A 27454-nucleotide genomic window follows, 5' to 3' on the forward strand; every position below is an offset into this window, starting at 1 on the left:
ATCACATCATGGTAGTTGGTCTAGGTTCCACAGACTGAACAACCCAGAGATGTTCAGACATGGTACGTCATCTCCATCAAGCCGTTTAGGTAAGTACGAGGAACATGAATGGTCAGACTCAAGGTTTCCCAGCATAACATTGCTCACTGGCTTGCAGTATTCCCATAATGCATCCTGCTATTTCCACTCCAGGTAAACAACTTGGTCCAATATACACTCGGCCATTCACATGATGGAAAAAGAAAAAGTGATTCATCAGTCCTCTCTGCCTTCTTCCACTGAACTCATGTTCAAATGTGCACTGTAGCTTTTCTTGGCTGGTGGACAGGGATCAGCATCTGACTGGTCTGCACCTACACTGCCCATACGCAGCAAGCTGTGACAGTGTGTCCTGAGACTCTTCTGTGAGATCAGACCGCAGAAGGAAGCCTTCTCTGGGGTGTAATGCTGTTTCCATTAGTACCTACTCAGCACAGCTCGACTCGACTCAGGACAGTTTGTCTATTAGTGGAAATGTGATTTGGCATACCTTAGCCTTTTCCGTTTACCTTCTTAAGCATGTCTTCCTGACAGCCACCCTTCCACTGAGACCATTGCTTTGCAAACAGTAGATGGATCAACTGAAGAGCCAGAAGCATCTCTCAGGTCCCGTATCAGGTCTTTTCTTTTCTTAAGGTCATGATGACTTTCAGATGCTATACAATTTTATGCTTGTCAGACTGTTTGGAATTTTTCATAGAGTCAACCAAAGGAATTATAGCAAATTGTGTTTTTGTGACAGATGGCTAGTAAAGTGCCGAAAGATACAATTTAAAATTAGTTCTTTGCTAAGTTGTCTGTTATAGATTTTGTTATAGACATTGTTGTAGACACAACACTGGTTCATTCCTTGAGTTCAGTAGATTTTTATGCTTGAATGATTCATAGGACAGTGCTAAAGCAGTTAAACAAAAAACATTCCTTTCAAAAATGGTACAAGGACTTGACTGAAAATGAGTAAAAAAGCAGCCACTGTCCAACACTGTTCTGAAAGACCTTCAGAAAGCTGGAGAACTACTGCTCAAGAACAATTACAAGAAAGTCTGGCTCTCTGGAAGCAAAATATAAAGGCATGAAGGGTGGTTCAAGACTTTTGCATAGTGCTGTATGACAATAAATGCACGTTCAAAAACAAGTACAATTCAGGTTTTAATTGTCAACTTTTGTTGAGGTCACATCCTAGTTATGGTCCTTCATCCACTGTTCAGTCCATTGCACTATCTGCTCCAGGTTGTGCTCTAGGTCCTCAGGAGTATTGCTGGGTAGTTGGTGGACAATCTCCTTACTGTAGGCATCCATGGCCTCCTCGTAGATGGTCTGGAAGATCTCACACTGCACATTGTCCTGCAGCTTTTTTCCTGTGTAGCCCCTTTCAGTCACACAGAAGACAAGGACAACTTTGCTTATATTTATTTCTTATAATATAGTTAAACCTATGACTTACCACCCAATAACACAATAGGACATTCAGTTATGCAGGGAACCAGCCAGGGTTCTTGCAGTGGTAGACTCGTTTAAGGAAGCTCTAATTTTAACAGCATTCTCACAGAAAGATAAACAAAGACACATTTTAAGAACCTCACTATTTCAGGTGTTCACAATCATTCTCCAGATGTGGTGAATGATTGCGCCGCTTACAGTAGAGCTAAAGTTCACCACAAGCAATGATAGCTCTACTCTTCGAGCAAACTGCATGCAGAAGTTGCCTGGAGAGTTAGAGTTAGCTTGGAGCTGCAGTCAGTTGTTTCGACAGAGTAATTAGTTGCCTTGAGGCGACCTCCAACCTTTTATGGGCTTTGGTCATGAATATCTTAAAAAAAGCTTTATATAAATAACAGGCCATTTAACATTTGCCATAAATCACAACCAGAGGCATTATGCTTTAGGGATGTCTGAGCAGACTGAGTCCAAACCTGAAAAGCATTTTTTTTATATAAGGGACTAAGGGTACTTCACTGACCTGCTGAATGCCGCTGTTGATAGGTGGCATATGCTACACAATAATTCAATGAAAAATTGTTACCACTCAAGTGATAACAAAACCAGTGTAGTCTACCGAGGGATAATATTTTTATGTTACTGAAAAACCAAATTGCTTTGTTAGTAACTATTCCATTCAGTTTTATTTATATAGCACCAAATCACAACATGCACCTCAAGGTGGTTTATAGTGTAAAGTAAGGACCCTACAATAATAAGGAGGAAAAACCCCAACAGCCAAGTGCTTGCTCAAAATTTCAGATATATCAATTGATTTTTACATCAATATACATACAATAATGCACCCCTCTGACACTGACACACACACACGAGCAATTCTAAGTGTCCTCAAATTTTTGAGGTGTAGTACGAGAAAATCACCAGCAGTAGAGTTACATATCACTCATAAAGACATATGCCCCTAATATACTTATACACATTTTCTTATTTTTGGTGCTAAACAAGAATTTTAATATACCGAAACCTGTGAAAATATTGGCAATAACTTGATTGTCCACTGCTATAAATTAACTGTGATTAAATATGTATGAAAAATGAAGCTGTAGTTACCTGCCCTCTAGGCGAGAGTACAGCTGGGTGTTGTCTGTGCGGAGAACAAAAACTATGTTGAACCAGCGTTCAGGGAACAGATCACAGCCATGATAGTCAACGATCACACCACCTTCAATCATCTTTTCATCCAGCTCATCCACCACCTGGAGAAGACCAAGGAAGTTCAATATTGACATTTGCCACACATCCTAATTCAATCTGTAGTGTCAGTATTTTCATCTTGTTTGTTGGCTTGCCTGGCTATCAGCAGTATGTAATTTTTTTTAATTTTTTTTTTTTAAACCTGGTTGTAAAGTTTGGGTTGCCTAAAGTACTTTGAGCGATCAGCAACACTAGAAATGCAACAATGTAGTCCATTAGTGTTTAAGTTTTTGTTAACTATAATAACTTTGAGTCAGATATTTGTATCTTTCTGTGCACCGCAGACCAGTATGGAGGGTAACCCACCCTGTCCTCATCCAAAATGGGGCACTGGTACTCTTCATCATAGCCATCATATAGTTGTCCTAGGGAAAGAGATTCAGGATATAAAGATGGTCTAAATTCTGAATGTATCTGCATTCTATATACGGAGTCCAAATTCAGCCTGTTCAAGACCTTGATCAAGATTCAGAGCACAGTCATCTACAGCAGCATGAGAATAAGGGTTATAATTTGTGATGCCAGATGGTTCAGTTTTAGTGTCCATTAGTTGCCAAAGTTCCTTTTACCTTCCTGGGCAAGGTCTCCTACATTAATATACGTCAGACCTGTGCGCTGGGCCAGCTCCTTTCCTAATGTGGTTTTTCCAACTCCAGGGGTCCCTGTAGGAGAGAAGATTAACACTTGATTTAAGATCAGATTTTATTCAAAACAGTATGCATTCAGAGTTTCACTATTTTAAAGCTGAAGGAATTTATCTGCTGGCGATGAGCATTCCAACAGAGTCTGCAGTAAAGATGCTGAATTTTGTCCTTCAGCTACCCACCTGGCATTTAATAATTCAACAGCAGTAAGAAATAGGGTGATGCTGATGGGATTGGGAGATGATTTCACCTGCTATGTACTGCTTCCAGAGTATGTCTCTGCTGCCAGATAAGGCTATAAAGTCGTAATGGTGCTGATGTAGTGGTATGTGCAAATTGTAATCGTCTCTTGAGCTTACAGCTATTTTACTGATTCAGGTGTGATCAGAGGTTTGCAGGCACTCATCATGGGGAAGAATATCATCGTAATTTTGGGCTTTTAATGATTTCTTTGAACTGTTCTTTTTCCAGGGCGGTATCTTTAAAAATTCTGACTTTAAAAACAAGAATTGTGCACTATTTTGAATCGATTTTAGTTTTCCCTCAAAATTCAACATGTAGGCTCAAATATATATAAATATATTCAAATAAATCTTTTAATACGTGGAGATGAAAGTCCTACAAAGTCTTTTAACTTGGTAAGAACAAGGCCTATAAACTTCTCATTAGTCCTCATGATTTACTACAGCTGGTAGTTTCTCTTTGCTGGCATAAAAAGGATTTAATTCATAGCCCTCATTGTTCTGAGTACTAGTCAATCCACTGGGAAAGTCCACGGAACAGATTTATGGAAGTTGAGGAGGTCTCTTGAAGCATTTCTAAACATCTGCAGATTCAAGGATTATCAGTTTAAACAACTGTACGCAAGCACAAGTTCCAGAAAGTTGATTCTGTTCATCTGGACATAGTTTTCAGTGGAACAAACATTTTCTAACTCATCCGAGTGACTCTTCAGTCTCAGCTGATTGCAGGTTTCCCCAACCTTATAAACAGTACATTTACATAATGACTGAAACTAGCACCACTGATTAACAATGGAAAGGGAAAGGGAACAACCATTCCTGAACCGAGGAGGAAGCCCTATGCTGCTTTTCCTCTAGAACCTAGCTGGCTCAACTCAGTTCTACTCAGTTTCAGTCGTTTTCCATTACAACTAAATATCACCTTGATGTGGGTGGGATCATTATAGCAAGGTGACCTGGAAGTCCCGTGATGTCATTTATATGTGACATAAACCCAAAGGGTCACGCTACCTCCCTGCCTCTGGATTCTGTTATAAATGTCTATGTTTGTTAGAGTGTAGCGATTTCTGTCATTGCCGGGTTTCAAAAACAGCGGGTTTGACTCTTGTGAAAGAGTTGTTTACTTGACTCATTTAGTGATGTCACTTCCTGTGGAATGCAGTCTGTTGACCTTTTTAGTCTACTCCAAAAATCAACACATTCCAAATTGACTGATTTGCAGCTATCCACATGGACAAGCCACTTGCCTTTGGATAAAAGTTTTATGGTCATACAAGGCAAAGACTGAGCTATAAGGCCACAATATGTTTGGAGGAGCAAAAGTGAGGTTTTCAAACCAAAGAACATTGTGCCCACTGTCAAGCATAGCGATGGTAGCATCATGCTCTGGGGCCGTTTTGCTGGGAGTGGTACTCGTACATTGCACAAAGGGGATGGAATGATTAATGAGGATGACTACCTCCAAATTCTTCACCTTCACATTAAATCAACCTTTATGCAGTTGGGTGTTCCAACAAGACAATGATCCCAAACACACATCAAAACTGGCTTTGGAATGGATAAAGCAGGCTAAAATTAAACTCCAGGAATGGGCTTTCCAAAGCTCCAACCTCAACACTATTGAAAATTTGTGGACTGTGCTTAAAATGAACCTACCAATTCTGCCAAGAAGAGCGGTCAAATATCCAGCCAGAATTTTGCCAAAAGCTTGTTGATGGCTACCAAAAGGATCTAGTCCAGGCGCAACTTGTTAAGACACATTTAATCCAAACAGGGTCAAAATTATACATATAGGTTCAAATATATACATACGCGTATATATTTGAACCTATATGTATAATTTTGACCCTGTTTGGATTGACAAAAATCCAAAAAATAAATTTAAGCTTGTGCACCCAATTCTTGCTTTTTTAAAAGTTATTAAAGATGCATGCTGTACAACGACTGCACCTTGGAAAAAGAACAGTACAAAGAAATCATTAAAAACCCCCAAATTACCATGACATCAATGCCAATGATGATTGCATGTAAGCCTCTGACCACAACTGTATATAAAAGGTGTAGCAGGTTACTCATGTCTTTACTGGTGGAACTGTAGTCACTTTATTCCATCCATCCATCTGTACACAGTAAATGCATGTAATAGGTGACAGATTAAAAACCAGCTGCTAGAGCACCTTCATTGAGTTTTTTTGCATTAATTCTACACGCAATTCGATTCTTCCAAAAGATGGTGAGGAGCTCCCTGCTCCAAAATCTCCTATAGACGAGTAAGTGGATTTAGATCTGGTGACTGGAGGCCACAGCACATGATTCACATCATTCTCATCCACATCAGACCAGTCTCGCGAGGAGGTGGACCCAAAAATAAATAAATAAAATACTCCCCATACCATAACAGAGATGTCATATCCCCCGTCTGTGTTCGTGGAGGATGGCTATCTAACAAGAAACATCCCCGACAGGCGCCAGAGTACAGACACCATATATACTGCAGGTCTTCATCCATCTTCACAGGAGATCCTACTGACTCACCATGGTCCAGCTGAAGACACGCAAAGTCCTTAATGATTCACGGCGGTTTTACGTGTAGAGGCGGAACCTGCAGACTGATCAGTGAGGAGGTGAGGGTGAGGACATGGACGTACCTGTGAGCAGAATGTTGGGCTGCTTCTTCGTCTTCATCTTGCTAGCAGCCGACACGTGTCTGGATGATGAGCAGCTGAAAGTCAGAATGGCGCTATTACTGCGTCATGTCACTCTAGTCAGACACTTAACGCCGAAAGTTGAAAAACAAACCTGGAAACCTGGAAGTCCAGCGGGTGAAACACTTTAGATGTTTTGCTGTGTGACACTCTAAGCGGAACCCGAACGTTACTGCCGTGAACTGAGGCTTTACGGCAGTTTTACGTCAGTGAGCAGTCAGTTAGCGACAATTATGAACGAAGTTCCCACCGCTGCCGTAGCTTCATGAAGCATCTAGTATCGCTAAGATTGCTCCCTGCTTAATTTTAGAATAAGTTTTTATTGTACTCAGACAAGAGTACGAAGGTACTGAAATATCGAAGTCTGGCCTCAAATGTTCGCAGGAGGTAAACATGAGCTGGAAGTTATTCCGTGAATGTAAAGAGTGCAGTTAGCCAAACAGCTGCACCCTCTCAGGAGCATCAGTGCTGGCAGAATAACGAGATAAAGAAGTTAAAGATGAAATGCCCCAAAACCGCAGCACCCTGTTCTCCTGTGTTTGGATGTTTATGTGCCTGTCGTCTGTTTCAGCTCCATCCAGCATCCTCATTCAGGCTGCCGCCCCCTGCCTCCCCCCCGCTGCGACCTCGCACCTTTCAGGATGAACAAACTTTCTGTGGGAGTGAAAGCTGCTGAAAGCAGAGTAAGTAATACTTATATATATAAAAAAATGAGTGAATTTGGGATTTGAAAGGTTCAGTCTGCAGACAGGAGCCGTGAAGCAGTGTCTTTATTGCAGGAGTTTTATTTACATAACCCACGTCCACGTTGTGTTGTGGATTCTTTGTACTAAAAGACTTTGTGAATAAAAAAAAGTGCAGTTACGTTTTTCTGAATTTCATTTTCAAAACTCAGTTTTCTAAATGTCAGCAGATGCTGATCAACTAAAGTTTATTCAGGAACTTTTAGGATCTGAACAGTAAACTGTGTATTTATTAACAGGCCAGCTGTTTGATCCCTTTTCTTATCCAAGTTCCATTACAATAATTGCACAACTGCAAATATAATTACATTTCAGCAGAATTTAAGCAAAATGGGAAAAAACTCACACTGAAAAAAACACAACATTTAGCAGAAACTGAAAAATGCTGCATTTATCCTAAACATCACTCCTTCTTTCATAATTTAACTGTAAGAAATTTGAATCTGACCATAGTTTAGCTGGTTCTGTAGAATCACAGTGGTACGCAAAGTACTTAATTTCCTACATAATTTAAAAGGTTGCTCTCGCAATGTGGAGATAATATGGATCTCACTGCTGCATATTACTGAAGTCAAGCAAAGCAACATTTTACATTCAGTGCACGACAGAGTGTGAAAGCAGCTTTTCAGATCTGCATGCAAGCTGTTAAAGCTGTGATAGGGACGGAGACGGGGCTGAGCTCCATCAGCCTGTCAGCTGGGTAACAGGAGGCGCAGCCCTGCTGCAGTGTGCTGGGGTTTAACTTTAACAGAAGTACCAGACACACTTAATCCTGACCTCCTAACACCTCAGTGACATACCTCAGTGCAGCATTGCATTAACACACACCTCAGATATTAATATTCCTTTTTATGTGACATTTTATTTTTGTGATCTTTTGCATGCAACCTGCCAAGGGACTGCAGCTGCAAATTAGCTTTAAGCTAACTCTGGTACAATGCATCAGATGGCAGTGTTTATGATAATATTGTACATGGTCAAAAAAATCTATAAAAATAAAATGCCTTATAACAGCAAACTGACGAATCCGCTTTTATATACCTGGCTGCCACGTACCATCTTTATTCCTATCTAGGCTGTAAGGTTGTACTTAGGTTTTCACACCCTGCTTCTGCATTTTAACCTAATTTCTGTTAAATAAACGTAATACAGTAATGTGCAAAAGTCTTGAGTCACCCCCCATTTCTTTATAGTTTGCTATGAAAATGGGAAATCGGTGCAGCGAATTAAAATAAGTAAGGTTGTACTTAGTTTTTCAGAGGACTGCATGGAATCTGGTGAAAACCTTTTTTCATGACTGTAAATTTTCAGGCGTCACTTAATGTATTTGCCATATTTATTCAGGGATGCCTTTTATTTACTTCTCTCTCAGTTACCACTGTATTGAGGTACCAGCTCACCACTGAGCACACAGCCAGTATGTCTTCTTTTATAATATTTTGCATCACGTTTTGTCATATTGTGTAATGTATTTTTGTTGTACTTCATATATAATAGGCAAACCATTGGGTGGATCCATCCTTTATTGATTTGAAAGAGGAAAGTTCTTCTCTGTCTGGAAGAAGAAGAAATCCTATAATATGCTCCAAGGCTGAGATAAAGAGGCCAAGGAAGAGGAAAGGAGAAGCCAGCAGCTCCTACCTGCTGAAAGAGTCGGCCCAGATGGACCAGAATGAACCCTGGGTGGACAAATACTCACCCCATTCACAGGTCAGCGTCACTGCTGTTAGTATTTATTTTGGTATGTATGAGTTGTGTCCAGTAACTTGACTGGGCCTCAGTGGCTCCCTTATCTGCTCCGCATCCTTACTTCAAATACTGGACAAGTTAACCATCTGTTCATTTTCAGATTAGATAAAACTTTAATGATCCCACGATGGGGAAATTAGCATATTACAGCAGCTCAAGTACAGAGAAGAAGGATGAAATTAAATAAAATGAAATAAAATAGAAAAAATTATATACATAAAATATATATCAATATACATGTACATATACATACATATACATCAAAACACTATATACAGATATCAAAACACAATTTACATTTGTAGCTGGTAGTTTGTATACAGCATACACAGTATGCATTATGGGTGGGAGTGTAAATAAATAAATAAAATGTATATGTACTATGTGTAAAGGTACACTGTGCATAAAGTGATGGCAGTGGAGGTAAAGTGTCCAAGTGACTCATGACATCAAGATTCGATACAATCTAACTGCTGTTAGTGGCTTGTGGCAGCTCCACTGTCACAAAGATATATACGGGAAATTATACTACATGCTCTCACCCTCTAAAAGATAATATTTTTAATTGCTGTATTAAAATAATTTTCCAAATATGGGATAAATAAAATATTTCTCATGTCTTCATCTTCATCTAACAAGAGCAGGCACCTATCTAAATGAATGGGGAGAAATCCATAACTGTAACTTCAGGGGTTACTCGTAGAGCCTGACTGATACATCAGTGGGACCAATATATGAGCTACTGTTAGCTATTTGCAGATTTATCACTATCAGCATTTGTAGCAGCTGGTAAATGAAAATGTAAAAAGTAAAAGTAGATGTCAGATGGCACTCTACAACTTCCCTTTTGGCAACTCATGATTGGAACGCCAAAAACTCAACAACCAGCTGACCCATGTAGAGTCAGGCAGAACGCAATCAAGCAATCCTGTCCTATGTTGGCGATGTGGAGAGAGTGGATCCAAGATGCGGATTCGGACAATGGAGTAGAAAAACAAAAACTAAGGTTTATTTATAAGAAAGAGAATATTCAGGTGGTGGGTGAAAACAAAGTGCAAAAATCCAAGTGGCAGTCAACGATGTCCATAAATCCAAGCAGGGACACACAGAGACTAACACATGGAGAACAAACAGTGTGACACAGAATTAAGACAAACTGAGGACTTAAATACACACAGACACATTGACGGGTGATGGGATAATGAGACACAGCTAGGGAACTAAACACACCGAAACTAGATCAGGGTAACGAGGCAAGAGAAATAAAACAACTCAGTCCAGAGTTCTGGCACAGACATCATGACTTGCTAACCTCACCACTGCACTGAACACATGCTGTGATAATTTTTGTTGTGGGTACATAATGGAGTAAAGAGAGTAAACCAAGAAAAATGGTACCACAAAATAGGTGAATCTATATTTGGGATTGCAGGTTGAAGGTTTTTTTGAGTTGTCTGGAAGCTGAATGATCACGTCCTGTATTTTTTTTTAAATTGTGATAAAGTTTCAATATTGATCCTTGTTGTGCTTATGCTACATTATGTGCATTTGTGAAGGCTGAACTAGCTGTCCACAAGAAGAAGGTTGAGGAAGTTGAAAACTGGATCAGAGTTCACACCAATACATCAACGGTAAGTTTTTTTGCATTCTCATACTTAATGATTGACGTAACCAAACTTAAGAAATCTATGCTCTGGTCCTGACTTTTCTTTTAGTATTAGGAATAACAATACTCCATCCTCCCTTATAAAGAAGAAAAAAATTTGAGTGCTAGTGGAAAACCAAGCTTTGCTGTCATAAATGTAGATGTACATATTTGAGCCTTCCTGTGATCATCTGCAGGGTGGGATTTTGCTGTTGATGGGGCCGTCAGGCTGTGGAAAGACTGCCACAGTCCATGCTTTGTCACTGGAGATGGGCTTCAGGGTTCAGGAATGGATCAATCCCACAAACCTAGAACCATACAGCAGCAGTCAGCATGGTGAGGAAAAATCCTCTCTGTCCTGCCTGTGTTATGCTTACACGTGTCAGTGTCACACTAATCATCATGAAGCTGTTATTTATAAAAATGAAACATCTCTTTTCATTGAAAATCATCCCATAAGCAATCAGGGAAGTCTGATTAGAAAGCCTCTGAGAATAGTGGACAATGTTTTGGAGCATCTGATGTTAGTTAGAATCTTTAGTCTTGGGTTATAAGTCAGTTATTCACTATCTTTGATGAATATGCTGTCAGGCTTTGCTCATTAATGCAAATCAATAAAAAAAAACAAAAAAAAAACCTAAATCATCCATAGACAGCAGCCAGCTGTCTAAGAGCAAAATGTAATATCTTCCTCTCCATGTGGAGGTTTTATCTGCATGCACGCTACAGGCAGACTATAAATGTTAACTAGATAGCATCCGGTACTAGAAACCTAACGTACAGCATCTGTATGCTCATATGTAGATGTCTGTTTATAGTGACCAAGTATATAGAACTGGAAGGTGTTATTGCGTATATTGCCCATGCAGTGCTAACACAGGACAGTGGTGCCTACACCATCATATTAGTATGTAGGCTTCTGCTCTAATTCTCTGATTTTTAACAGAATGGAGAATGAATGGCTTCTCATACAGCTCTCAGACATCCCAGTTTGAGGAGTTTCTTACCAGAGCCAACAAATACAGCTGCCTGAAGATGGCAGGTGATGGAGGAGTTACTGACAAGAAGCTCATCCTGGTAGAGGTATGAAATGTACCTTCAAAAGACTCTTCCTGTGTTTAGCTCAGTGTTTCTTTCTTATTTGTTTCAATACAGCTGTGGAAGATTTTCATGATGCATATTTCTCAGCTGTTGTTTCCCTTTTTCCTGTAGTTTAGGGCTGGAAAGTAGTATTATAAATCCTGTCACTCCATAAAAGATATATATGCTGTCTGTCTATGGCTGCTTATTAAATGTAACACATTTGAAAAAATGCAATAGTAGTCACTGTGCATGTGTGAATATGGATATAGATTTTCTATAACAAAAGAAAATACATACATGTGAAAACTTGTACAGTTTTGCAAAATTCTTCAGTTCTACTCCAGGTACTATTACTAGTACTGCATATATTCACTGACGATTATCTGTATCACACTGCTTTTCTTTTTTAATGCTGTGCTTTTCTTTCTGCTTCAGTCAGAATTGCCAAACTGTGGCATACAGAGCACAGAGTGATCAATACATTTATCATCACTTATTTCTCTTCAGGATCTGCCAAATCAGTTCTACAGGCAGCCTGGCAGTTTGCATGATATCCTGAGGTAAGAGCTGATTGTGTGTCCTTATACAGTCAAGTGGAAAATAAGTTTTCACAGGACTTTGTGTTGTTCTGTGAAAAACCACAGTGATATGAAAAGTATTTGCCCCCTTCCTGATTTCTTGTTTTTTGTTTTTGTTTTTTTTGCATATTTCTCACACTTGTTTGAAATCATCAAACAAATTTTAATATTGGACAAAGATAATGATAATTTGATTTACTACCTGTCCTTGCGTGAAAAACCACCCCACCCCTTGTTAAATCATCGATCAATTGATTGTGATTAAGCACATTTTTTGATAAGCTGAGTTCAGTTTCACTAGCCCAGAAATCAGTTAAACAGTACACGAAGGGAAGTGAACGCATCATGCCACGAGCTAAAGAAACAGCTGAGAAACAAAGCCATTGAAATGTATCAGTCTGGAAAAGGTTACAAAGCTATTTTTAAGGCTTTGGGACTCCAGCGAACCACGGTGAGAGCCATTATCCACAAATGGAGAAAACTTGGAACAGTGGTGAACCTGCCCATCAGTGGCTGAACTACCAAAACCCAGAACAACATTCAAAGAACTGCAGGCCTCACTTGCCTCAGTTAAAGTCAGTATACATGATTCAAAAATAAGAAAGACACTGGGCAAAATGGCATCAGTGGGAGAGTTCCAAAAACCACTGCTGACCAAAATTAACACAAAGGCTTTTCTCACATTTGCCAAAAAACATCTTGATGATGCCCAAGACTTTTGGGAAAATCTTCTGTGAACTGACAAGACAAAACTTCAGATTTTGGTAAGGCTTGACTCCCTTTACGTCTCATATAAAAGTAACACAGCATTTCATAAAAACAATGTACCAAAAGTCTGAATGGCTTAGAAAAAACCAAAATGAAGGTTCTGGAGCAGCCTAGTCAAATTCTGGACTTAAATCCGATTGAGATGCTTTGGCATGACCTTAAAAAGGCCATTTATACTCAAATACCTCCAGTGCAGCTGAATTAAAACTATTCTACAAAGAAAACTGGGCCAGAACTCCTCCACAGTGATGTGAAAGACTCATTGCCATTTATCACAAACACTTGATTGCAGGGCGCCGGGGCGGCTCAGAGGTTGAGTAGGCGACCATAAACATACGCCGCATGGCGTTGTGGGCGGCGCAGGTTTGAGTCTCAGCTTGTCTCCATTTCCCACGTGTCTCCCCCTGTATCTCTCCTCCCGATTTCCTGTCTCTCTCCACTGCGACTATCGAATAAAGCTGTGAAAGGCCAAAAAATTAATAAAAAAAATAAACACTTGATTGCAGATCTTGCTGCCTAAGGGTGGCACAACCAGGTTTAAAAACTAAGAAATCAGGAAGAGGGCAAATACTTTTACACGACACTGTAAATAGACCCCATAATTCAGCAGCTTGTAGGACCAACTTTAGTAGCAAAACTTGCAAGTAATCATTTTCTGTATGACTTTATCTCCCATACACTGATGTAAAGAAATTTTGCCCACTCTTCTTTACAACATTGCTTCAGTTCATTGAGGTTTGCGGGCATGTGTTTATGTACGGCTTTCTTAAGGCCCCACCACAGCATTTCAGTCAGGTTGAGGTCTGGACTTTGACCGGATCATTGCAACACTTAAATTCTTCTCTTTTTCAGCCATTCTCTTGTAGATTTGCTGGTATACTTGGGGATTTGTCCTTGGCGTGACCCATTTTCAGCCAAGCTTTAGCTGTCAAACAGATGGCCTCACATTTGAGTCTAAAATTCTTTGGTATACAGAGGAGTTCATCATTGACTCAGTAACTGCAAGGTGCCCATTCCTGTGGCTGCATGACAAGCCCAAATTGTCGCTCCTCCACCACCATGCTTGACAGTTGGTATGAGGCGTTTGTGCTGATATGCTGTGTTTGGTTTTCTCCAAATGTGGTGCTGCATATGATGGCCAGACATCTGCACATTTGACATGTCTGTTCAAAAGACATTGTTACAGAAATATATTTATAGTCATGGTAAAAAGAAAGTACCCTCTTTAATAATTCTAAGCTTGTCTCCCGAATCCAAACTGGGATCTGGTTCCACAGAAGAGGGGCCTGAAAGCTGAATGCCTCCCATTCTACTTTTAAATACCTCAGGAACCACAAGTAAGCCAGCAGTCTGAGAGCCAATGAAGAGAAGCCAATATGGGAGAAATCTGCTCTCTCTTTCTAGTCCCTGTCAGTACTCTCACTGCAGCATTTTGGTTCAGCTGAAGGTTTTTCAGGGAGCTTTTAGGACATCTTGATAGTAATGAATTACAATAGTCTAACCTGGAAGTAATAAATGCATGAATTAGCTTTTCAGCATCACTGAGACATCAGGTTTCACATTTTAGAGATATTGCACAAATGCAGGAAAGCAGTCCTACATATTTGTTAATATGTGCATTGAAGGACATATTCTGGTCAAAACTGACAGTTTGTCTTTATGCACGCTCAGTCATCCAGGTAAGGAAACCCCAGAAAGCTGATTCTGTTCATCTGGACTTCGTGTTTTCAGTGGTAGAAACATTTCATCACTCATCCAAGTGACTTCTTCAGTCTCAGCTGACTGTAGGTTTTCCCAACTTTATAAACAGTACATTTGCTTAATGACCAAAACTAGCACCGTTGACAGTGGACTGTGAGTTCAGCTTCATGATTGTTAGTGTGCAAATTGTCATGACCATTGATCAGTGGCCATGAGTGCCATTCACAGAGAGATGGGGAATAGCTGCAAAACAATACTGTGTTTGTGCTGGAATGCCCGATCCTTGGGGTGGACCAATCTTTGGCATAGCCTGTTTAAGGGTTTGAAAGCCACAGCAGGCTTTGGCATATAGAACAGTATTTAAGGCTTGACGCTCCTCATCCACTGGAGCACAAACTGGGTGTCATCAGGATGCTACAACGCAGAGCAAACACCTCCTTGACTGACATATCAGCCAGGGAAGCTGAAGAACAACATGTCAAAAAGGCCCTGAGTATATGAGGTTATCCCATTTTGACATTTTTCAAACCTGGAAAAGCATCTAAAGAATGCTACAGGTGACCCAGGAGAGAAGGACAACCACTGCCAGAATGAAAACCTTTGGCGATCCCTTATGTGTCAGGAATATCGGAAAAGCTGAGGTGCACAGTTTCATGATCATGCATATTAATGATCTTGAAATGGAAACTGAACTTTCAGCCCATTGTCAGTGGTGCTAGTTTCAGTCATTATACAAATGTACTGTTTATAAGGTTGAGGAAACCTGCAGTCAGCTGAGACTGAAGAAGTTACTTGGATGGCTGATGGCTGCCTCTCCCTGAACCTAGTTCTAAAAGGGAGTTTTTCCTTCCCACTGTCACCAAGTGCTTGCTCAGAGGGGGTTGTCTGATTGTTGGGTTTTTCTGTTATTGTAGGGTGTGTACTATTCCAATATAAAATGCTTTGAGGTGACTTATGATTCAGCACTATATAATTAAATTAAACTGAATTTAATTGAATGAGTGACAAAATGTTTCTTCCACTAAAGACGTTAAATCCACGTGAACAGAATCAACTTCCTGGGAATAGCACCGCTTCCACTGGCATCGTGTTGGCCATCAGTACCATAAGCAGTCGTTGTTAACCCATTCTCGATGATCTTTGAGTTTATGTTAGATGCCTTTCCTAACGCAACCCTCCCTATTTGATAATAATAGGGTAGTAGTAGTAGTGGTAGTAGGAGGAGGAGCAGCAGCAGTAGTAGTAGTAGTAGTAGTAGTATTGCTTTTATTTTAAAGACGTGTGTTTAAACTTTCTAAGACAGCCAGGCCTTCATCATTTGTTCATATGTGTTTTCTGAGGCAGTTCTAAATTTGTTTGTAGAGTATGAACAAAGTCAGGTATAAAAAATATTGACAAAACACAGATTTGTGCATGAAATGTTTGTATGCGTGGGCACTTTGCGGTCACTGAGTCAAACATGAAGTCCTCTATGTGCCAAAATATTCTGGAGTCAAATGTGGGGCCATCTTGGCCAAAATTACAGTCAGACGTTTACATGTGCTCGTCATGGGCATTAATGTTATGGTAATTTTGGGGCTTTAATGATTTCTGTGCATGGTTATTTTTCCAGGGTGGAAAGTTGAAGATTTTCTACTCATACTGAGTAGAAAAGCGCTATATAAGAACTAGTCCATTTACCATTTACCATTATTTTTAAATTTCAGTCAAACTTCTTTCTTGGCTGGCATCTTCTCACTTCATCTTCATCTTTCAGCTGGTCCCTTTAGGGAGCCGCCACAGTGTATAATCCACCTCCATCTCACCCTGTCCCTAGCATCCTCCTCTGTCACACCAACCCTCTTTATCCTTCACTATAAATTTTGTGATCTTCCTTGTGATTTTCCTTCTGCCTGTCAGTCCCTTATTCAGCATAATTGTGCCATATATTCACTATCCCTCCTCTGCAGGGATCCAAATCAGCTCAGCCTTGCCTCTTTAACTTTGTCTCCGGACTGCTCAACCTGAGACAGCTGGATGGCCCTCCTTTAAAAGCTGCCCTGCCCTGCCCTGCCATTTGCTGACCAGTAAGATTCCACAGATTTGGCACTTCACTCAGGGTTCTGCCCCTTTACTCCTTTTCTTATGGGCCATGGCTCAGCGTAAAAAAAACGCCAGTAAGGTCCAGGAAGAAATGTCTATCACAGTGTATCTCTGTCTGATACATGGCATATTTATCCTCCTCGCTCAGTAAGTCAGCGGGTAATTTAGCCAAAACTGTTGTTGTATCCCCTTTGTCTAATGGTGTTGATGGTTTTTAATTCTTTATGTTACTTGCATCCTTTGTTAGGTTTGTAAGGTAATCAAGCTGTCAAACTGTAAAATCTTGTATGTCAGGAGAGAGACTTGGCTGGCACCCAAAAGAAGCAAAACAAAACCAGAACTTACTTTAAAGCCTAACCCGTCCCTCTGATACGCTCTTTCCTAATCCTGCCGTTCTGGTCACTCTTCAGTTCTGCCTCCTGTCTTTCTGTTAGTGCCATCATCTTCAAAACATACATATTAGCAGGTCTCACTGCCATCTTGTAAATCTTTCCTTTCACTTTTGTGACAGAAGGATAGCAGCAAATCACCCCTGACACTTGTCTCCACCTGCTCCACCCTGTCTGCACTCTCTGCTTCACCTCTCTTGTGCACTGCCTGCTGCTTTGGATGGTTGACCGCAGGTATTTAAACTCACCTACTTTCCCTTTCTTCACTTCCTTGCATGTTCGCCTTTCCACCCATCTCCCTCTCATTTACACACACATATTCTGGCTTGTTTCCACTGACTTTCATTCCTCTTCTCTCCAATACATACCTAAACCTGCTCCCTGCTCTCACTATAGATCACAAAGATCATAGTTCAGGGAGACTCCTGCCTGACTTCATCTGGCAACCTGTCTCATCACCATTACAAACAGGAAGGTGCTCAGAGCCGATCCCTGATGTTATCCCACCCCCACCTGTCTCGCTGTCCTCATAAACATCCTGCATCCTTCACATACTTCTCTGCTTTCTCTAGATTCACAAAGACACAGTGCAACTTCTTCTATACTTCATCATCATCATCATTATCATTTCAGTTGGTGGCAGGCTTGAGCCTTGTTGGTTTCTGGGTTGTTCCTTTCCACTGTCCTCTCGTCTGAGGGTGACAGTTTAGGCCTTCTTCCAGATTCTGGCAAAGTGGCAACACATCCAGATAATTTGTGCTTCCATACAGCAGTTTGAAATGATGATATTTGAATCTCCAGTTGTTAAGAAATGGCTCCAAGAGACGGTTCTTCTTAGAGCTTCACCAAGTTTCCCATTGTTTTGTCCAATGAGTGCTGTCCAACAAACCCTTTTCAAGTTCAACAGCATTGTAGAAATTTCAGCATCACTTATTAAAAGATTTAAGTGAATATATGTATATATTTGAGCCTATATGTATAATTTTGACCCGGAAAAGTCATTAAGGATGTGTGCTGTACATTCATTCCACCCTGGAAAAAGAACAGTTCATGAAATCATGAAAGGCCACAAATTGCTATAATATTCATACCCATGATGAGTGTATGTAAACATCTCACCACAACTGTAGGTCACACAACAGGAAAATTATCCCAAACACGCCATCATATTTATAATAGAACAGCTGAAAAAGAAAAGAATGAAGGTGTTGCAGTGGCCCAAAGTTCAGACCTCAACACAACTGAGCTGCTGTGGCAGTTCTTTAAGAACCTGTGCATAAATGAATGCCCGCAACCACAGTGAACTGAAGCGACGTTGTGAAGAAGAGTGGACCAAACTTCTTCCACAACAATATTAGACACAGATAAGGTCACACCAAAACAATTACTTCAAACTATTGCTGCTAAAGGTGGTTCAGTAAGCTATTGAATCATGGGGTATACTTAGTTTTTTACACACTTCTGTAAAACTTCTGCATTTTGGATTAGTTTTTGTTAAATAAAGGATGACAGTGTGATAGGACAGGTGTTGTTGTTCATCTGATGTTTTGTCTACTTAATGATTTTTTTATGTACTAATATGTAAAAGCTTAGAACTGACAGAGGTTGTGCTTTCCTTTTACCATGGTTGTAGTTTTTCTCATGACTGTACATTTGCTTTTATACTTTCAAATAGTAAACAGGACTATGTTGCTATCATACAGTGTTCAAGCTAATGTAGAATTAAATGGCACCAGTACCAGCATACCTAATGTGACTTACAGCTTTCTGTAACCTTCCTTGGTGCTGTTAAGCAAGGCTCATGTTTCATTTTTAGCATCAGGAACTGGGTGGCCTGATTAAAACCTTTCAACTGTATTTAGTACTGTGGAGTATGTAATATTTTCTGTCAACAAAGAGATGCTGTATAATCTGTTCTATGAAATTCTGTCCTTCTGTGTGTCTTTCAGGCGCTTTGTGAGGACCAGTCGATATCCCTTGGTGTTCATAGTGTCAGACAGTCTGAGTGGAGACAGCAGCTCACGCTTTCTTTTTCCCAAAGACATCCAGGAGGAGCTGGGCATTAGCAGCATCAGGTTCATGCATTTCACACTGCTGACTGTGAAAATGATATTAGGTTTTTATGAAGCCCAGAAACAGCTATTAGAGTTCAGTCCCAGGTGTTGACTCAGAATGAAGGATAATCCATAATTAACCTTAGTGTGTAAAGAAGAGTCCCCATTTACAGGAAAAAATCAGACTCTATTAGATAAATATACTGCAGTGCAGTACCTCTAATCTCTGTAATAAAATGTTATGGTCAGCAGTATCAAAAGCTGCACTGAGGTCCAACAGGACAAGCAGAGATGAGTCCACTGTCAGAGGCTGTAAGAAGATCATTTGTAACCTTCACTAATGCTGTTTCTGTACTGTGATGAATTCTGAAACCTGACTGAAACTCTTCAAATAAACCGTTCCTCTGCAGATGATCAGTTAGCTGTTTTACAACTACTCTTTCAAGAATCTTTGAGAGAAAAGGAAGGTTGGAGATTGGCCTATAGTTAGCTAAGACAGCTGGGTCAGTGATGGCTTTTTAATTAATGGTTTAATTACTGCCGCCTGAAAAGCCTGTGGCACGTAGCCAATTGATAAATAAATAAATTGATCATATTTAAGATCGAAGCATTCTTTGAGCAGTTTAGTTGGAGTGGGGTCTAATAGACATGTTGATGTTTGGAGGAAGTAACTATTGACGTTAACTCAGAAAGATCAGTCAGAGTCTAAATAAATATCAGCAGTATTAAAAGTAGCTGTACATAAAAATATGTCTGTGAGATAGTTAAGAATAATTTCTTCTCTAATGGTTTAGATTTTATTTCCTTTAAATGTAAAACTGTAGCTGTAGTAAATGTTCCATTTGCAGTAGCAGTAACTTCAAATAGCTTCAAATAGCATTTTTCCATAATCAAAACTGGTTTGTCATGACACAAATATATTCTGCTCAAAGTAATAAATATTACAGTCGTTACAGTAGATGGTTCTTTAGGCTCAGTTATTGTGTTACTTCATTCATTGAGCATCACTAAACAGACATTTAGTTAAATAAAAATCTTTAATTTTAAGACTTATAGAAATGCAGGAAAGCACATAAAGTTGAATTCCAGGTTGTTGATGTTAAGTTTGAATTCTGCTTTGATAACCAGACTAAAACTGAATCAAACGGACTTTTTGCTCTTGGTGTGTTTCTCATAATTGGTTTTTAGTTTTATAACGTGAAATATTCTTTTTTTATTAGTGCCATTTGTAATCATCACAGCTGGCCTTATGAATGACTTTATATTGGCAAAACAGGTGCTGCTGTAATTCCATACCTGTGGTGAAATATTATAGATTCATTTCCTGCTGATTATTGATAGCTACTTCTGCTGTTTAGTCAGGGTATGCCACATTAAATGCTGTTTAATAGATTAAGGGACAGAAACCTTTTCCTTTATAAAAGACTTGATTTGAAAGGTATACATGCTGGAAATTTTAGTTTCTTTGAAATAAAAAGTACAGAAATACTTCAGATTCATTGCATCTGCTTAAAAAGAAACCCTGGTTGGAGCATAGTGGTGAGTAAAATGAGCTCTGCTGGTATACTGATGAAATCAGTGTTGACTAAAAGTCTCACTGAATTGTACACTTTGTCATCGTATGATTGTGTAACATGAACATCTTGTACTGGATTCCTCGGAACATTATTCTGTGTGTGTTCTTGTTCCAGCTTTAATCCGGTGGCTCCAACTGCAATGATGAAGGTCCTGACTTGCATTTCAACCCTGGAGGCAGGAAAGGTGAGAGAAATCCATTCACATGTTAATTTAAGTTTTTATTTGTTTTCTGCATCGTATTTGTCTGCAATTCTAAGCAGAGTTGTGGAAGGATGTGCATCCCAGACCAGTCAGTGTTGGAAACGCTATGTTCAGGAAGCTCAGGAGATATCCGCAGTGCCATCAACAGCCTCCAGTTTTCCTGCCTTCCAGGTCTGTTCATATACCACACTGGAGGGATAGTCATGAGTGTACAAATGCATGTTCAATTTGCTACAAATTACTTTTAATTTTAATGATCCCCTTTATTCTCATTGAAATTTATCAGGCACATCACTGGAAAAGGATCTATGGAGGACAAAGAAGGACAGACTTGGGATATCACGGTGCAGAGCTGGTGTCAGAACAAACCAGAGGAAGAAAAAGTCCAAACAGGAAGAGGAGCAGGCCATTGGGGGGAAAGATGCTTCTCTGTTCCTGTTCAGAGCGCTGGGAAAGATCCTGCACTGCAAACGTTAGTGACTTCCAGTTTCAGCTTCCCACCAGTTCTGCTGCTCGTGATTTTTGCAGTGAAAAAAACTAAAATATTATCTGACCTTTATCCGAGTCACAGCTAACAAAACGCACTGAGAGGCAGAATCTGACTCAAACAGAGATGCACTGTTTTGTTTTTCATGTCTTTGACACACTGAATCAGCCACTGTGCAGGGCGGCAAAAGGTGAACCTCCTGTGCCAACAGCTTTTCCAAAAGCTACTCGGAGTCACATGTTCCTATTAAGACTGGTTTAGGGGGGGCCCTCCTTCTAATTAAAGACTGGTGACTAGATTGGTTTGTCTGAACGGTTCCTCCATCACAACAACTTACAGGAACTCTAAAATCTTTTTTTCATATGTTTAACATAAGAAAACAGAATACACTGAACATGGTTAAGAGGACAAGAGACACTACATAGAAACACCAAAACCTCCTCCTAGCTGTGAAACACAGCAGAGGGAACATCATGATTTGGGCTGTTTTGCTACCTCAGGATGTTTTGTAATCACAAAGGGAAAATCAGTTAATGACATTTTACAGGAGGATTTCATGGCATCAGTCTATTACCTAAGGCACAATCACAGGCCCCTCTGTCTTTGCTTATTTGCATGAATCCAGATCAGTTTTCCTCCCTGCTTAGAGTCAATCCAAAAACATTTTTGTTAATGAGGGCTATGAGAACCATGAGTTTCTCTGTGTAGTTAATATTAGTTTGTTTTCTGTATGTTTCACCTGTTTAAAGTCTTTTGCAGGAGAAATCATCTGAACACTTTGACTCGCTGATGTGCTGCGCCTTTGATAGATCAAATAACAAGTAGCTGGCTTGTGATTGACAGGAGGGAATCATGACAGTGCTGAAGGAACTGAAGGTGGTCTTGGGCGTGGTCTGCCATCCCACCTGTTGCATCATCACAGAGAAGAATTACTAGTTGACCCTGAGGTGCGGATAAGCTTTTTTTACTTAAAGAGTAAGCTGAAATTTCCTTCAGTCTAAGAGAACACTTGTCTTTCCTCCTGCTCAGTCGGTTGTTGAACGTTCACACATGTCGGGAGAGTTCTTCAGCCTGTACCTGCACCAGAACTACCTGGACTTTTTCTCTGTGCTGGAAGATGTGGAAAGAGCCAGCGAGTATCTGTCTGATGCTGACCTTCTCACTGCTGATTGGATGGTGAGACTTTGTCAACATAATATGAATTAATACCATTGCTAAACCAAATTATTCCTGTGGTTGCTTATTTCAGTTTCTTGCCTCAGCTTTACAAAGCTGGCAGAAATTTTGAACCTCTGTAAAACAAAATAGGTGTGTTTTAACAATCTAAACCGGCATTTAGATTATAAATAGAACGATTAAATAAAAAGATAAGGAACTAACTAGGTAAGTGGAAAGCAGGGTTGGGCAGAATGTTAAAAAAAAAAATCACCATTCAACAACTGGTAAATGCAGAGAGTGTAGTGCTGAAGCACACCTTCTTTGCAGCGTTTAATGAACAAACAGGTGGGAATAAAATGCTGTTAATGCTCCAGCATAGCTGGCTCAGAAAGTTGTAAAACATGGGAACAGTGGTGCTTAACATAGTACTTAACATGAGTCATAAAAAAGTCATTTATCAAGATAAATCCTCAAGTAGGCAAACTACTGAAATGACCAAACAACAAAAATCACTAAAAAAAAATCATCCAAAAGAAGAACCCATGGCAGTGACTGGATTCAGTCATTAGCTGATAAGTCACATGATCACCTAAGTGCCTAACCCTACTGGGTACTGGCAGTCCTCGCTCTACTTCATATTAACCCTACTGTAAAGCAGAGTGTGAATGTTAGAAAGTGCTAAGATGCAGGAAAAAGTGTTTGTGTGATATGTTGTATAAAGCACTTTGCGTGGGGGCGTCTCAGCCCACCCTTTGGTTCTCACATTCAAAAGCACTCAGCTCGAGGCTTCACAACAGTAGGTGATGTCATGATGCCAACATCCATCTTTAATAAACATTCTACTGCTGCAAATCACCTCAAGGGTCCTCAAAAGATAGTCCTCAATATAGGAGTGAATGGAGAAAATGTGCAGTAAAAATATTTTTTACACCTGCTTCTAAATCAATTCAAGTATCTTTCAGTGTTCTTATAGGGAAGCCAAGTTTTCCCTAAAAATACTAGTATTCTAGATGTGAGTATTCTGATAGATGTTCTGGACTCACTGAAGCATGAAATACAAAAGGCACATATCATAAAGTTGCTTGTGTTGCTGTTAGATCCCTGATACTGGTTTAGTACTGTCTACAAACAGAACTACATCTATTCACAAGTTCAAGAGTGGAAATTCTCCTATTTTTCCTCTGCTGTTGTTGCAACAGAGAAGTCTAAGTTACAGTGTAGTCTTGTGTGACTTTAATGTATTTGTGTAGTACTGACATAACCTATCTCATTATAATAATCTGTGTTGTTTTCAGAATCGCAGCATTATGGGGGATTACGGGTCGTCAGTGGCCACAAGAGGTCTCCTTCATTCCAACTCCCAGCAAGTGTCGGCTGGCTTCAGATCGCTGCACAAACCCAGCTGGCTGCTGGTCAGCAAGAAGGTAGAAAGCTGTGATTAGCTGAGCAGCGCTTTAAGGTTTAGGAGTGTTGTGTGGGGAAAGTCTCAGCATCCCTCTGCTGTCCAGAGGCTGCAGCTTCAGTTAGTTTGGATGGTTTCTGCATGACTAAACTTCACTCTAAACTCATTCACCAGAAAACGTACAATCTGAGATCGTTTTGTATTAAGGTGAATGATTTAGTACATTTCAGCAGCTTTAACAAGTTTCCTCAAGATTTCAGCAATTATAGCAGTTCAGCGCTAAGTTTTCAGCATTCCCACTACTTTTCTTGGAAATACATTCTCTAGTTGAGCGTGCCGGTGCAGTAGCATTGAGGCACTCTATATATTATTCATAAGATTTCTTCTTCTTCTTCCGCCTAATAAAAGCATAATTGTCTCACAGGTTGAGACACACAGACACACAAGCATACATTAGGCCAGTGAACGTCAACTGGCAGCCCACAGGCCACCTCTGGACTGCCAGAGCTTTTAATCTGGCCCTTTGAATATTACTGAAATCAAAAATAGCCCATCATAACCCATTAAATGCCCGTCTCTGACTAGTCTGATTTATCGAAAGCCTCAAAATTCCCCTTTCTATTGCCCACAAACACCACTGTCCCTAGAACCAATCACAATCCAATATCGGATCATGTGACGTGAAGTATTTTCAGTACTGTGCTGTCTACAGAGGTGCTGGCTTTTGTTGGTGGTGATCAGATTGTAAACACAGCTGAAGGTGAGTCTAGCATGACTGAACCTGTGGAAGGATTGTTACTGGCTGCTGAGTCTACTCCCCAGCCTGCGCGGACCGCCCGTCTTCCTTGCTGTGAGGGTCTGTCACCCGGTCTGCTTGCAGGCGGCGGTGCAAGCCGGGTCCCGAGCGCTATCATCTACTTTTCTGTTGTTGTTGAAATAAATGCGCTGGCATTGTGTGCCACTGAGGTCTAATATTTGGGCCGTTTGCCTTCATTCACTCTGGGCAGAGGACGGACTTTATATTATTTGTTAAAAAGTAGTTAAATTTATTACATTTACATTTTTGGAAAAGGAAAAAAAAAAAAGGCACCTCACGATTGCCTGTAAAATGAAATGATTTTTTTGAAAAAAATGCTCTTTTTAAAAGAAAAGTGTCCAGGCACATTTAGAGGGGTTTGCATCTGAACTCTTCATGTACTCCTATATTCTTTGCATAGATATACTCATTGCTCTTATTTAACGTTTTTATTGGACTGCTTTTGGACCTTTTTCTCTGTAATAAAAAGGTCTAAAAGCAGAAATATATCGCATTTCATTTTGAAAAGAATTTGAGTCACAGTTTCTGTATCCAGTCTTTACAGCATGTGATTTGTTTGTTTTTCTAACATATGCTTCACAATATTCGGCTAATTTCAACTTTCCACATTCAGCCTTCTTGTTCCCACTGTAATCATTTCAGTACCTTTCAATATCAAGTCTTTCACATTCTTACACTTAGATTCAACATTTTTCAGATTCTTAATTTTTTTTATTTGCTTTTTCTAATGTAGGGTTATATTCACATCCTCTGCCAATCAAAAGCTTTCAATATTCAATCTTACAATAATGATTTTTTTTACCTCAGTGTTCTCCACTGTTTCATTTTCCATAACAGTTTGAAGTTAGCAACGGCAGTCTGTCGTGTCATGTTTCCACTTCCTGATTCCTCCTGTAGAATAAGAAAAGTTTGATGTGGTTCACTAAAAAAAAAAAGATCATGTGCTCTGAACATGTTTCATGTCTGTGACCTGTAGAAATGCAGATTTAATGTACTGAGCAGAGAAAAGAATGTGATGAGACTGATGTTGTCTGCGGCAGCACCGGGAGAACTGCATGGCTGCCCAGTCCTTTTTCAGGAGCTTCTGCCTGACACCACTCAGCCTGCAGACTGAGCTGCTTCCATACTTGGCCAAACTCACCAACCCTATGAGGAACCAAGGTAAGGCATATATGCACACTAGAGGTGGGTGTCAAAATGATGTCATCAGTGTTTGTCATTGCAGATAAGATTTGGCAAGTTTTTCATGGGCATACTCAACTCTGCTGCTCAACCCACAAATGCATTTTCCTTATAAATGTGGCTCCATCTAAGGAGAATAAACAGGTTTTGAAATGATATAAGATTGATTGTCAGGAAGCATTGTTACAACAATGACATAATCAACGAACATAAATCTTATTATTTTTTTGTGCTCATTTTAGTTTTAAAAAAGACTGTCAGTCTTTTTAACAGCCTCATTCATGTCACGCTGTTCGATTCTTTTAGTCTCCTGGCTTTGCTTGTTTGGCAGTAGCTGATAGCAGCTACTCACACAGTCTTGCTGTTGTCCAAATTAAAATGTTAATCATAGTTGTCGTGCAGAATTTCAATGACACTTCACATTCCTTCATTTTTTGGCTTTGTGGTACACAATTATATTATTCACAATTTGTCACAACGTAATTTTAATAACATTAATGGTTGTTAATGAGCCACCTTTAAATCTTTTATGCATCACACTGAGCAGAGCTTTGTGTACGTATTCCTATGTCTGATGATAATCATTCATTTATGTAAGTGTCTTGTGCTACATGATGTTTCTCCAGCCCAGATAACGTTCATCCAGGACGTGGGTCAGATGCCACTCAGGAGATTCTCCAGCAGGTACAACAGACAGTTTCTCTTTCTGTGATGTAATTCATTTTGAGAATGTGTGATGCAACCTGACCTTTGAACTCTGACCTTTTGGTTTTGTGTTGTGTGTGTCCAGATTAAAACTGGAGGCTCTGACAGACAAAGAACCGGGCGAGCTGGAAATGGACAGTGAGGAGGTAAAAGAAGACGGTCAGGGTGGTGCTGAAGAGGGTCTGCCAGCCAGCCAGCCCCAGCCTACCTTAAACCAGGTCCTCCTGGAGGACGAGGACCTGATCATAGAGGAATATACCAGTGACTAAGGCTTCTTCTACACTGTGCTCAGTGTAACACTGTGACTGTTTCATGCTGTCAGGTTTTTGTTGCTTACGGAAGTTTTTGTGTTCTAGAGGAAGATTGGTGCTTTGTGAATAAGTTCTGAGATTGACTTGTTAAAGTTTGTATACTTTTGATTAAAGGCATATTTTTTTAGCAATTTGACTTTAATCTTTGTGACTTTTGTAAACAAACCTAAGACTGATCCCAGAACCCGAAAAGCTCTCACAAGGCTCGACTCTTCTTCACAGTATGTTGATGACAGTGATGGACCATGTTTTCCTCACTGGGATGTCATCTGTACAAAATTTTCAAACAAGTTTCTTCTCTCATAGAAGTGTTTGGTTCTGTCAGTTAAACTATTTTCACTATTTATTGGTTTTGCTGAGTGATTGTTCAGCCTGGGCTGAGCTGTAATGGAGATATGTCCACACAATGCTTAATAACCACACTGTTCTCCAATATATTCTCTGCTTAGCGAGGAATGTGTAGAAATTAAAAAAAAAAAAACATGAATAAAACTAAT

At 39.9% G+C, this 27454-nt stretch overlaps 2 protein-coding genes across 3 annotated transcripts; one reads left to right on the top strand and one right to left on the bottom strand.

Annotated features, from left to right (window-relative positions):
* Window positions 1-889: 889 nt before the first annotated feature.
* Window positions 890-6546, bottom strand: ak6 (adenylate kinase 6). The gene is made up of 6 exons (XM_030723493.1): window positions 6419-6546; window positions 6268-6341; window positions 3303-3395; window positions 3040-3098; window positions 2590-2735; window positions 890-1408 (listed from the first exon to the last, which is right to left on the bottom strand). The coding sequence occupies exons 2-6, from the start codon at window positions 6302-6304 to the stop codon at window positions 1219-1221; spliced, it is 525 nt and encodes a 174-aa protein (XP_030579353.1). The 5' UTR covers window positions 6305-6341; window positions 6419-6546; the 3' UTR covers window positions 890-1218.
* rad17 (RAD17 checkpoint clamp loader component) lies at window positions 6528-27454 on the top strand. 2 transcript variants are annotated; one of them, XM_030723491.1, is made up of 17 exons: window positions 6528-6711; window positions 6896-7007; window positions 8565-8777; window positions 10373-10447; window positions 10659-10797; window positions 11408-11544; window positions 12052-12104; window positions 19012-19137; window positions 20808-20877; window positions 20952-21066; window positions 21182-21367; window positions 22226-22329; window positions 22412-22558; window positions 23836-23964; window positions 25800-25920; window positions 26568-26625; window positions 26732-27454. In XM_030723491.1, exons 2-17 carry the CDS (start codon window positions 6966-6968, stop codon window positions 26913-26915), a joined length of 1899 nt encoding a protein of 632 aa, XP_030579351.1. In that variant the 5' UTR covers window positions 6528-6711; window positions 6896-6965; the 3' UTR covers window positions 26916-27454. The 2 variants fall into 2 exon arrangements, with proteins under 2 accessions (XP_030579351.1, XP_030579352.1); XM_030723492.1 differs by having other exon boundaries at window positions 20955-21066.

The sequence above is a fragment of the Archocentrus centrarchus genome, unplaced genomic scaffold, assembly GCF_007364275.1.
Source record: "Archocentrus centrarchus isolate MPI-CPG fArcCen1 unplaced genomic scaffold, fArcCen1 scaffold_26_ctg1, whole genome shotgun sequence".
Lineage (NCBI taxonomy): Eukaryota > Metazoa > Chordata > Actinopteri > Cichliformes > Cichlidae > Archocentrus > Archocentrus centrarchus.

Bases quoted from the DNA above. Each gene is read 5' to 3' on its own strand.
- ak6 (XM_030723493.1), bottom strand. From the start codon at position 6,304: ATGAAGACGAAGAAGCAGCCCAACATTCTGCTCACAG. The intron at 3,099-3,302 runs GTAAAAGGAACT...CTCTTTCCCTAG, and splicing joins AGGAGACCTTGCCCAGGAAG to GACAACTATATGATGGCTAT. The intron at 2,736-3,039 runs GTGGGTTACCCT...GGTCTTCTCCAG, and splicing joins CCATTTTGGATGAGGACAGG to GTGGTGGATGAGCTGGATGA.
- rad17 (XM_030723491.1), top strand. From the start codon at position 6,966: ATGAACAAACTTTCTGTGGGAGTGAAAGCTGCTGAAAGCAGA. The intron at 19,138-20,807 runs GTTCATGCATTT...TTCTTGTTCCAG, and splicing joins CTGGGCATTAGCAGCATCAG to CTTTAATCCGGTGGCTCCAA. The intron at 23,965-25,799 runs GTAGAAAGCTGT...TGTCTGCGGCAG, and splicing joins GGCTGCTGGTCAGCAAGAAG to CACCGGGAGAACTGCATGGC.